Source organism: Vulpes vulpes, chromosome 14, assembly GCF_048418805.1.
Source record: "Vulpes vulpes isolate BD-2025 chromosome 14, VulVul3, whole genome shotgun sequence".
Lineage (NCBI taxonomy): Eukaryota > Metazoa > Chordata > Mammalia > Carnivora > Canidae > Vulpes > Vulpes vulpes.
The window spans coordinates 23,708,678-23,721,280 of record NC_132793.1 but is presented as its reverse complement, the minus strand read 5'-3'; the positions used below and the strand labels follow the sequence as shown (position 1 = coordinate 23,721,280).

Below are 12,603 nucleotides of genomic sequence, written 5' to 3'. Positions count from 1 at the left end.
GGAGGGGATGATTTGGGTGACTATGTGTACTGGTATCTGTCTTGGAATGGGCTACTTTTGTGCCCCCCCCCCCATGGAAGGACCAGGATTTGGCCCTCAAGATATAGCCCTTATTAGCTTTGGATCCAGAACTTTTAGTGAAAATGGTGGAAAAGCCCAAAGGTCTGAGGGCCATGAAGGATGAAAGCTCCAGGGTCCAGAAGGAAAAGGGTTCCTGAGATTCTGTGACTTGAGGGGGCCCCAAGTGGTCACAGGGCTAGAGAGACTGTAGTCTAGCCTAGGGAGATTGGAGATTCCAGTGAGCATTAGGGGTTCTAAGTGTATAGAGATTGGGAACAAGATCAAGAAAATGTAGGCTAGGAGGACCAGTAAGAGGGGAGCCTACAGAAAAGGCAGCAGAGGCTTGGGACACACTGACCCTTCCCTCTTACTCCCCTATAATCAGACCCTGCTCACCACCCTTTCCATGGGCTCTTAACAGGGTAAGCTGAAAGAGAAACCCAAGCGCATCTGGCCCCAGGTATCCACCTCTGCACTGCCTTGGGTACTGCTTCTCTGTGTGCTTGTCTGTGTTTCCATCTGCTCTTTGCCTGTTTTCCCCATTGAGGTGGCTGCCAGACCTAACCCCTTTCTTTCTGCCCCTGGGTCCTTTGCCATCTAAGTTACTCTGAAGGGTCATGAAACAAAATGCCTGTTGCTACCTCTCTGAACTGGCATAGAGCATGAACCTCAGAGAGCTAGCAACAAGGCATCCCATTGCACTCTGCTGTTTAGGACCTTTGTGGGAGAGAGGACCAAGTAACTTGTCAGAAAGTTCTTACTGTGTACTTAGCTGGAGCAGAGCCCTAGGAGATAAGAGTAGAGTGAGTAGAGGAGGTACAGAACTTGACCTTGAGAATTCACCATCAAGTTGGGGACTTATATATCACAAATGAAAACCTCAATTTTATGTAGGACAATAGAGAAGAAGATCCCTAAATACATTTATATATTACTTTGGGATTTATAAACTGCACATAAACTCTCTGATATAATTAAATGCTAGGTTGAATAAAAATTACTTTGTAGGTGGTTCTAAGATGTGAGATTCTTAAGTGGGGGCTCAAAGCAGATTAGAATAGAGAAAGGCTGGGCTTGGAGTCCAGAGACAGATTTTTAGCTGTATGTCCTTGAACAAGTCGCTTCTCCTCTCTGAGTTTCAGTTTCCTTATCAACAATGGAGAGATGATAATACATGCTTAAAAGAAAACTACTTCCTTTATTAAAACAGAACATAAAACCCATTATTCCTCTGATTTTTGCCATCCTCATAAGGGTGTCTTACTCTGAATCTTCTATGATTAACCTCTTCAGTAAATATTATCTTTTTTCTCTGTTCTCATAGCATAGTGGAGACAGATTTGATTCCCAGGGAACATTACTTTCCTTTTAAGTCAGGCAGAGACCTAAGACATTACTCTTGAAAGATGTAACATAACAAACTCAGTGGTTAGAATATAGACTCTGGAGCCAGACTACTTGGGTTCAAATCCTAGCTTTTCAAATGCTACTGTAGAAGCTTGGACCAACTACTTAAGTTCTCTTGCCTCAGTTTCCCCATCTGTAGAAAAAGGATAATAACTGTACCTACCTGATAGGGTTTTGTCTATAAGGTATTTGGTACAAAGTAACTACCCTATTAATGTTAGCTTTTATTTCTTTTAACATAGCAGACAGCCTGGCATTTCTAAAAGGGAAACCAGAAAAGAAATAAACTCCCATAATTCTTTTTTTTTAAGATTTTATTTATCATTTATGAGACACACACACACACACACACACACACACACACAGAGGCAGAGACACAAGGAGAGGGAGAAGCAGGCTCCACACGGGGAACCCGATGTGGGACTCAATCCTGGAACTCCAGGATCACGCCCTGTGGGGAAGGCAGACACTCAAATGCTGAGCCACCCAGCTGTCCCAAACTCCTATAGTTCTTAATACTAGAAACCTTTAGGCCACAGGCTCCTGGATTTTTGTTTCTTGGAGGTGAAAATAATCAGTTACCAAAAAACCAAAGACCGTAGGAATAGGCTTACAAAGTCCAGGTTTATTGGTCTGATAATTGCAGTCAAAACTGCAGAACTCTTGGGAGAGCTCCACATCCCATCATCCTTAAGCATTCATCAAGGGAAGGCCTGGCACAATTTGGAGGTTCTCTCCTCAATCATGTCACCTATGGGCTTCCTCATATTCCGATCTCACACCTGGCAGTTGCCCTCCCTGAGGATATCCTGGTCCAAGGACAAAGACCAACTCTATTCTTATTTCAGTAAATTAAATCTTCCTGGTTCAAAGCTGTGGGGCCCTCATAGACACACACCCAATTCATAACTAATGTTTGCACTGTTAATTGAGCTCACCCTGCTTCCTGGTGCTAGTTATCAGTTCCACACCTGGGGTACTGGCCCTTCTCGCCCACATACCCACAAGGGAAATAGTTTTTTAAGATTACGAGAATACCCTTATTGCCACAGCATAACTATGCTTTGCCCTTATATGTACCTAGTGCCTTTTCTATGACAATTCAAATCAGTACTGAGGACCATTTCCCCAAAGCAATATTGATACTCTTTTTAAATACATTAAGGCCCTCAAGTAGATCCTTTGGCAGGAAAAAAAGTATTGATGTGTCAATGTATGTTTAGATCCATATGTCTGTTCTGCTTAAAAAAAAAAAAAAAAAGGTGTGTTTTAGTATTTTTTAGCTCTTGGGCAACCTCTTTCTCTTCTTTCTTTTTCTTCTTCTTTTTAATGGTGCCTCGGTCTGGACTTGTCATTCTTTTTTTCTTTTCTTTTTTTAAGATTTTTTTATTTATTTGAGAATGAGAGACAGGGAAAGAGAGAGCCTGTGAATAGGAAGAGTAGCAAAGGAAGAGAATCTTGGAGCAGGCTCCACGCTGAGCCTGATGTGGGGCTCAATATTGATCCCATGACCCATGAGATCATGATCTGAGCCAAAACCAAGAGTCTGACCCTTAACTGACTTAGCCACCCAGGCTCCCCTGGGTTTGTCATTCTTAATAATGTTTATGTGACAGACACTTCAAATTCTCTAAATTAAGGGGTAGATAGTACAGAAAGAAGAGAGTGATTGGAGTCATTTTATAATTTATCAAGGTATATATTTAACACTTTGGGATTTCTTTTTTTGCAACCAAATATATACAGAATAATTTAGCATATAGCCATATAATGGGAATAGGGAGTAGGGTGTTTCTCTTACATTATCATGTCTACCTGCCAGCCAGGGCCATTGAACATACAAGAAACTAATGAATATGAAAGGGCTTTGTGATGGCTAAAGCAAACCCAAAACAGTTCCTATTTTCACACCCTTGAATTTATTTCCCAGAGGAGTTCAGTGGAACTGAACTCACTTCTATCCTCCTGACATCATTCTTTCCCATCCCACAGGACAATTCAAGTTATGCTATTTACTATGTAATCCCTTTTCTTTTGATGTTCCCCAAATCCTGTGAGACCATTAAGGAAAGAATGACTATCCTCATTTTAAAAAGGACCAACTTGAGGTAAAGTGACTTGCCCAAGGTCATATATAGCTAGGAAGTGGCCGAACTGGGACTGAGATCCAGTGCAATTTTTGGACAAGTTCAGGGAATCCCACCTTCCCTCAGCACAGAGTAGACTCTGAAAACTGGCTGTTCAAAGAGGTGATATAACTAGGAAAGTAACATAAAGACTCCTAACTCTGGGAAACGAACTAGGGGTGGTGGAAGGGGAGGAGGGCGGGGGGTGGGGGTGAATGGGTGACGGGTACTGAGGGGGGCACTTGACAGGATGAGCATTGGGTGTTATTCTGTATGTTGGCAAATTGAACACCAATAAAAAATAAATTTATTATTTAAAAAAACTAGGAAAGTAAAATAACTTCAAGGAGAGGTTAGAAAAATTTCAGGAGGACAGATCCAGAAGTAGTAATAAAAAATACTCTAGTATAGGAGGACATCCTTCTACTGGGAGAAGAAGTCGTATTGGTCCTTTTCCACCAACTTAAAGTAGGTTTTCTGCTGAATGGAGCCTTAAGCAAATATCTCTATAGGAAACCTATTGGTTGCCAGTAGTGTGAAAGTGGGGGTGGAGCTAGGGTAGGAACCTGCAGATGTGGATGAGGTCTAGACATTCAGGAAAGGTGCTTGGATTAAAAGCTGTTGACTATTTTCAATACTAACAGGGCCAGGTGCCCGCTTCACCTGCAGGCTCTGACTAATTTTGCATTTCTGAATTGGGTGGTGTCCGCATCCCTGCTGATAAGCCACTAGCTTCCTAAGTACATATGTTTGTATGTAGGCCTGTGTGTGTGTATTCATTCATCCAACAAAAATTTACAGGGTGTGTATTAAGTGCCAGGCATTTTGCTAGGTGTTGGGGATAAAAAAAAAAAAAAGAAAAGAAAAGAAAAAGACAGACATGCACTGCACTCATAGAGGTCACTATCTAGTTGAGGAGACAGTAGTGAAGCAAACAACTAAATAACTGGAAATATGTGCTGTATGGGAAGGAAATATGGTACAGTGATCAAGAATAATAGCAGGGGGGAGGGTGGGGTTGGGAATCTACCAGATATTGTTCAGGGAAAGCCCTCTACAAAGGTGACATTTAAGCTAAGAACTGAAGAATGATAAGGGACCAACCAAGGTGCCATCCTCATACTGAGGCTAGGTAAGGGATGCTCTGGAGCAGGGTGTTAGCTGTTCTGAAGCTAACCCAAGAAGCCTGCTGTTCTGCTCCTGTTCTCTGTCACATTCCACCCTCACATTTCCCTCCCTCCTCCCAGCAATTCTACCTGACAGCACTTCCCCCAACCCCAGGTGTCAGGTAGGTGTGTCTGTTCCTCTCTTGAGCTGTTCACAGTTCTTTCCTGCCCATTCCTGTCTTCTTAACCCTGCAGATCTCCTGGAATCAAGGAGTTGATTTGTGGTGGCATGAACTCATGCAAGAGGCAGAGGATGAGTGTGAGCCTGAGTGGTGTGATGCAGAGGACCCACTCTTCATCCTGTACACCAGTGGCTCCACAGGGAAACCCAAGGCAAGTGTGTGTGTGTATATACTGTTAGGGTTAAGTGAATTTCTGAGAAAGCATATGATGATATGACTTTTACTTAATAATCCAGAGTTTCAGAACTGTCACATTACATTTTCTAAATCAAATTAAGACATAAATCCTCAGCCACTAGATTGTGAGGCTCAGGGTGAGACAATTCGGGTGGGGGCTTTCACACCCCAGAAAAGGAAAAAAGGATCAGTTCATATGTCTAACTTCAGTGTTCTTGCCCATGCCCACGTGGTTTGATTGAAGGAGATCTGCACTGTGAACTCAAGGCCAGGGGTAGGCTAGGACCCTTCTTGGGGCCCTAGGCTAGAAGCTCTTAGAGTTCAGTTCCTTCCACAAGCCACACTACTAACATCTCATTCTTCCCAGGGCACAGTGTGGGGGCCAGAAACAAAACTCTGACTCCTGTAGTGACTTAAAAGATATATCACCCTATCTTCCACTCACACCATCCCTAAATTCTTACTCTCTGTATGTTTGAATATCTCTCAGTGAGGCTTTTGAAGCATATTTTTTGCATCTCTTTCCAAGGGATGGGGTATTGGTAGACTAAGCAAAGAAGATTATTTTTTTTTCTCACTCTCACTCTGTCAATGTGTAATTGACTATGTGTGCATAAATATACAACAAAGACACTCTTAGATGTGAATGCTCTAGAAGTGTTCATGTGTATAAGAGTGATTCAAGTAGCCCATCTTAGGGTGTGGATATGAATGATGACTGACTATGCATGTGTATGGTGTGTGAGATGGGAACATGGAGAAAATGGGTTAGAATAGAGATGGATATTATATGAAAGGGGTGCTGGCAGGGCCAGAATCTCAGGAGGATCTTCTTCTAGCTCTACCCAGCATACATTTGTTGGTCTGTGGAAATGAGCCCAAGGCCCACAAGGTTGAATTTTTCCTCCAGGGTGTGGTACACACTGTTGGGGGCTACATGCTCTATGTGGCTACGACCTTCAAGTACGTGTTTGACTTCCACGCGGAGGATGTATTCTGGTGCACAGCAGACATTGGCTGGATTACCGGCCATTCCTACGTCACCTATGGGCCACTGGCCAATGGTGCCACCAGTGTTTTGGTGAGAAGGGAGCTGGGACTCATGGCTACTTGGCCTAGTTAGGGGTGGACAAGATGATCCTAGGTGACAGTCTTCCAAGGCCACTTGATCTAGACACAGGGGGCTTACACAATGACCTGTTCCCTGGGGAAAGAGGAGTTCTGAGGGGGTTGTATATACTGAGGAAGAAGGTCTCTTGGCTTATCTGTAAGGGAATGAAGACATGGCTATGTCCAAAAGGGCAAAATACTGAGCCTGAGGGTATGGTAAGGGAATTGAAGGACTGTTGGGAAGGACTGGGAATGATTAGCCTTCACTGGGGTCAGTTTGAGGGGATTCCCACATACCCGGATGTGAGCCGCCTATGGAACATCGTGGACAAGTACAAGGTGACCAAGTTCTACACAGCACCCACAGCTATCCGCCTGCTTATGAAGTTTGGAGATGAGCCTGTTACCAGGTGAGACCCCCTCCCAGTTGCTGCCCCATGGGTGTCCTTCAGAGCTAGATGCTGGCCTTTGTGTACAGACTTTTCCATTCCATTGTTCCAACTCCTTGGCGTAGAATAGGGGAGGGGGCAGAAGAGCCTGGGCATGTCTTCCTGGTTCTCAGTGTCCTCAGAGCCTTTCTTCCTCCCCACTCCCCTGCCCAAGGCATAGCCGGGCATCCTTACAGGTGCTAGGCACAGTGGGTGAACCCATTAACCCTGAGGCCTGGCTGTGGTACCACCGAGTGGTGGGTGCTCAGCGCTGTTCCATCGTGGACACCTTCTGGCAGACAGAGACAGTGAGTAAAGGATTCAGAAGGCTGGGGCTCAGGGACAGTGTGGGAAGACTGACTCAAACCCCCAATCTTTGACTTCTACAGGGTGGCCATATGCTGACTCCCCTCCCTGGTGCCACACCAATGAAGCCTGGTTCTGCTGTGAGTGAAGCACCCTTGGCTGATCCTATGCTAGGCAGGAGTAGAGTCTCTGGGCCTAGGTGGAGGGTGGGGGACTAGACTAATATATGTGTGAAGAACCTGGGGCTCTGGGGGTCCTTGAGAGAGGTAGAATTGAGTCACAGTTGCCTCATTCTTCTCCTTAAGTCCTGTTTCCTGTTTGCTTCTAGACCTTTCCATTCTTTGGTGTAGCTCCTGCAATTTTGAATGAGTCTGGGGAAGAGTTGGAAGGTGAAGCTGAAGGTTACCTGGTGAGGCTCTGACCCTTGGATGTCTTTGAGGAGTTGGGAGGAAAGAGTACAACAAGGGATGCTGTACTTTGCTTCAGAGTTTAGAACCTTATTTCCACTGGTAGGTGCTTATGGCTAAAGCTCCATGGTTGAGGGTTTATCCTCTGCGAAACCCTGGAGGAAATCCTTCTGGATACTTAGCCTGCTTGTCTGCCTTTTGGCACACTTTGGCTCTTAAGGGCTCTGCTCAAAGATTCCTGATGATGCCTTTTTGGGTCCAGAAGACTTAGTGCTAACTCTTCCTTTGACAAACATTCTAGTGTGAAAGGAGTCTTCATAACATAGTAGAAAATCATATAGGCTCCAGAGTCAGCCTGCTTGGATTTAAATCCTAGCTCCTTCTCTTGTGACCTCAGATAGGTTGCCTAACCCCGTTGAACCTAAGTTTCATTTGTAAAACAGGGTTATATAGTACCTGTGTCTCAAGTTGCTGGATCAATTAAATTAGATAATCCGTGTGAAGGCAGAACCTAACAGTGTTTAACAAATGTTAGCTCTTATGATTTTTGTACTAGTACTTGTAGGAAGTACAACCCCCGCCCTCCATCCCACTTTACTTTTACTAGGAGCAAGTTAGTAATAAGGACTTAAATCCAGGCTTTCTGACTCTTAGCCTAGAATTTCATCCATCTCATCAATCTACTGCCACAGGATGTTATTGAGTGGGGCAAAAATTACTCATTTTTATTTGATTATTTTCATTTGTATCACACTGGACTTGGTTTCCTGAGGAGACTCAAATTTACTAAATGCTTATCACTAACAGAACGTTGTACTAGACAACTTCCACATACCATTAATTCAGTCCTCACAAGTAACTTTGAGAGGTTGGGATTATTTTCTCTGATTTACAGAAGAGTATCTGAAGCTTAGAAAGGTAAAGTTACTAACCTGAAGTCATACAGTTAGTAAGTGGCAGAGCTGGGATTCTTAGCCTGGATTGTCTATCTCCAAAGCCTGTACTTTGTCCTACTTCTCAGGAAGGGCATTCAGGCCATTTATCCTCAGGTTGGGCAAAACTGTGATTGTCTTCCAGTTTGACAGTGTAGCAGATATGACCACTGTGCCTCTCTCACTCCCTAGGTGTTCAAGCAGCCCTGGCCAGGAATCATGCGCACAGTCTATGGGAACCATGAACGCTTTGAGGCAACCTACTTTAAGAAGTTCCCTGGTTACTATGTGACAGGAGATGGTGAGCCCTGGCTATCTCCCCTTCCCATATCTCCCATCTTGACATGTACTTTCCCCTTCCGTTTTTAGGAAGAATTGGTTAGGGGTGAAGAAAAACAGAGAATATATTCTGTGTATCAGTGACTAATATCCAGGTAGAGATTTAAAGAAGACTATAAGAACAGGAATGAGTGTTGCATGGAGGGTCTCAGCATGGTACCACCTGATATATGAGGATGGTTCTTGCTTCCATTGTTCCTGTGCTAAAAGAAATGGGCATGTAGCAGTGTGAATTACTGTCATATGGATCCTGATGTCTGGAACCTATATTTGCCCATGACTCTATCCACCAGTCCATTCAGCCACAGCTATTTATTGAGCACCTACTATGTCTGGCACAGATCTAAACTCAAGGGATAGTGCCATGAATAAGGTAAGCATGGGGCTTATAGTCTGGTAGGGGAGACAGACAATAAATTCAGCAAATGAGTAAATAAGCTTACCTTAGTGACAAATGCTATTAAGAAAAATACACAGGGTAACAGTATAAAGAATGTCTGCAGGAATGGCCACCATACATGGGATGGTGAGAGGCGGCTTCTTGGAAGTGATATTTGACCAGAGCCCTCCAGGGTGAGGAGGCCAGGCATGGGAAAATCTGGAGTAAGAGTGAGTGTTCTGTGCAGAGACACCAGCTTGAAATATCTGAGGAACAGACTGAAGCCTGTGTGGCTGACATGTAGTGAACAAAGGGAAGAATGTTACATGAAGTTGGAGAGGTAGATAATGTGGGGCCTTGTGGGCCATGATAAGGACTTTGGATTTTATCCGGTGCACAGTGGGGGAGACCTTTAGGGCCTGTAAGCAGAGAAGTGATAAGAACAAATTTATTGTTTGGAAAGTAACTTCGATTTACGGAGAAAAGACTTTAGGTGGGTGTATTAGTTATCTATTGCCAATGGAAAAAATTACCCCCAAACTTGGCAGCTTAAAACAACAAATTAAAATTCCTGAGGATCAGGACTTTGTGAGTGGCTTTGCCAGTAGTTCTCATTTAGAGTCTCTTATGGGCTTCAGTGAAGCTGCTGGTTGGGGCTGCAGTCATTTGAAGGTTTGACTGAGCCTGGAGGCCATACTTCAAGCTCACTCGTGTGGCTGTTGGCAGGACACCTCAATTCTTCACCACATGGGCCTTTTCATAGGGCTACTCATGACATATGGCAGCTGACTTCCCCCAGAGCAAATCATCTGAGAGAATAACCATGGTATCTTTTCTATAGTGTAATCTCAGAAATGACATACCGTCACTTCTGCCAAATTCTGTTGATCACACAGACTAACCCTAGTACAATGAGAAAGAGAACTACACAGGAGTCTGCATATTAGAAAGTGGAAATCAGCATAGCTATCTTGGAGCCTGGCTACTACGGGGGCAAGTGTAGAAGCAGGAAGACTTATTAGGGGGCTATTAGTGGGTGTAGCAGTTTGGTAACATGGATCATATATCCCACTGTGGGATATTTATTATATTGTGCATTTCTTCTCTTTCCAGGCTGCCGGCGGGACCAGGATGGCTATTACTGGATCACTGGCAGGATTGATGACATGCTGAATGTATCAGGTGAGGGCCAGGGACCATTTTCCCTTCTTATCAGCATCCTCTCTCAGCAAAGTCCTAGCCAAAGCCTTCCAAGACAGCCAGGATGTCGTCTGGCCAAACCATGCTTGGAGTGTGGCATTAGGTTCTGGGTACAGGTTTCGGAAGAAGAGTGATAAACACTGAAATGTGCCTAGAGGAGGCGAACTGGGAGGGTGGGACAACTGAAGCAGGTCGTGTGAGGCATAAATGAAGGGGCTTCCCCACTTGACCAGCCTAGGACTGCCCTATAGGCATAGATGGAACAGGGGCTGGGGTAGAGGTTGGGCTCTCTCTGATGGCGCTTCCTTTCCCTTGATAAGGACATCTGCTGAGCACAGCAGAGGTGGAATCAGCACTTGTGGAACATGAGGCTATTGCAGAGGCAGCTGTGGTCGGCCACCCTCATCCTGTGAAGGGCGAATGCCTCTACTGCTTTGTCACCCTGTGCGATGGCTACACCTTCAGCCCCACCCTCACCGAGGAGCTCAAGAAGCAGAGTGAGGAGCCTCCTAAAGCAGGGACTATAGGGTCTGTCCTCATGGCCCAGTTACCACAGCAAGTTGTTGGGGAGAGGCAAGAGCAAGCTGCAAACTACAAACAGATCCCAGGGGACCATAGGGGCTTAATGTCCTCTTGCCACTCAGTCTCCACTGGTCTCTCTACTAGGATACTAATGGCTGACATTTATAGAATTCTCTGTGCCACCACTGGGCTAAGTGCTTTAAATGCATTAATTCATTTAATCCCTATAATCACGCTGTGAAATAGATCCTATTGTTACTCTCATCCTAAAGATGAAGAAATTAAGGTTCAGAGAAGTTAAATCCCTTGCCCAAGGCCACACTGGTAGTAAAGTGGGATTTAAACTCTAGCAGGCTGATTCTTAGAGTTTGAGTTCCATGAAAATAGATGAAGATAAAATGAGATAGTAAAAGACAATGTGTTAAAAAGAGAGAAAGACAGGCAGTGACTCTAAGAATGACTCTGTGGTCAGGGACTTGAAAGGGAAATAGATGGGAAACAAAGCCATCTCTACCTTGGTTTTTGGGAGCCTGGTTAAGGGTACTGAAGAAATGCTTAATGATTTGTTGGTTACAGTTAGAGAAAAGATTGGCCCCATTGCCACTCCGGATTATATCCAGAATGCACCTGGCTTGCCTAAAACCCGCTCAGGTATGTTCTCAGAGGCCTCAAGGGATTGGGTTTGGGATTGGGCAAGGCCTACTGGTGGTGTAGTGTGTGTGGATGGAAGCCTTTTTGGCAGGGCTGGAGGGTCAGTGGGTCAGTGTTATTACCAGGTAACCAGAAGGCTGTGGTCCCCCCAGGGAAAATCATGAGGCGGGTGCTTCGGAAGATTGCTCAGAATGACCACGACCTGGGGGACACATCTACTGTGGCTGACCCAACTGTCATCTGCCAGCTCTTCAACCATCGCTGCCTGACCATCCAGTAAACAAGACCTTACCCTTTACCCAGGCTTCCCCTGCTTGGCTTTCCAAAGTTTTGTCCACTCTCCCTGCCCCTATCCAGGAGTGCTGAGGGCCAGTGCTGACCCATGCCACCCTTGACCAGCTGTCTGGGACCGAGGACCAGCTTTGCTCTTGGGTGGAGGTGACTTCCTGTGGCTGCCAGATAGATGAGATGTGGCACAGGTTAGCCTCAGGTTGCTGTGCCCCTAGACTATAGGAGCCCTTGGAGCCCAGAACAGGAACTTGAAGGCCATGTCCCTTACCCAAATTAAGTATGCAGAGGGCAAGTGAAGGTTGACTGAAACAGGGAGGCAGCTTTGTAATCCTATGTCAGGTCTCTCAGGAAGCACCAGTATTTATCTTGGGTATACATTTGCCCTTAGAAACTCCTGTTTGTGAGTCTCAAAACAACTGATTATTATTATTTTGAATACTTTGCTGCTGCTTTTCTGGATCTGAATTCCCTTTTGTGCCAGATGGCAGTGCTTGTCTGCCCACTTGCTTCAGGGGATGTACAGACAGGTTATTTTAGAGGGTTTTCAGATTACCTGCTTCTTTGCTGGAGTAAATATGTTTTGTTCCAAGGCCAGAAGAGCTTATCTTCCTTGTCCTCTGTTCCCACCCTTCCATGAACAATCATGCCCATAAGAGACACTCTCAGATGAAACTCTTCTTTTCTTGCCATAGTCATGCTCAGGCTCTGTGGTCGTAGGAATAAAGTCTGTGACTTTAAGAAGGCAGTGACTTATTTTCTTAAGTATCTTACAGACTGTATACTTACTAGTTGCTCTGATTTGTGTGGGGGATGGGGAGGCGAGTGGTTTTTCTCAGGAATACACCAATATCCTCCTTCCAGAACTTTTGGTTTGGGCAGATCTAGGCAGGGTTTCACTCATAGGCACTTTGGCAAGCTCC

General features: G+C 44.9%; 1 protein-coding gene across 2 annotated transcripts in view; it reads left to right on the top strand.

The window, feature by feature from the left end:
• ACSS2 (acyl-CoA synthetase short chain family member 2) overlaps positions 1–12,421 on the top strand; it is a 45,565-nt gene extending 33,144 nt beyond the window's left edge. Inside the window, exons 8-19 of one of the 2 annotated variants that reach the window (XM_026009842.2) lie at positions 482–520; positions 4,955–5,092; positions 6,029–6,199; positions 6,505–6,638; positions 6,832–6,964; positions 7,046–7,102; positions 7,291–7,371; positions 8,494–8,602; positions 10,133–10,201; positions 10,540–10,716; positions 11,318–11,392; positions 11,545–12,421. In XM_026009842.2, coding sequence (XP_025865627.1) covers positions 482–520; positions 4,955–5,092; positions 6,029–6,199; positions 6,505–6,638; positions 6,832–6,964; positions 7,046–7,102; positions 7,291–7,371; positions 8,494–8,602; positions 10,133–10,201; positions 10,540–10,716; positions 11,318–11,392; positions 11,545–11,672 — 1,311 coding nt within the window. In that variant the 3' untranslated portion in view covers positions 11,673–12,421. The remainder of the gene's footprint in view (positions 1–481; positions 521–4,954; positions 5,093–6,028; positions 6,200–6,504; positions 6,639–6,831; positions 6,965–7,045; positions 7,103–7,290; positions 7,372–8,493; positions 8,603–10,132; positions 10,202–10,539; positions 10,717–11,317; positions 11,393–11,544) is intronic. The other variant, XM_026009840.2, reaches the window with a different exon arrangement.
• Positions 12,422–12,603: the final 182 nt, after the last annotated feature.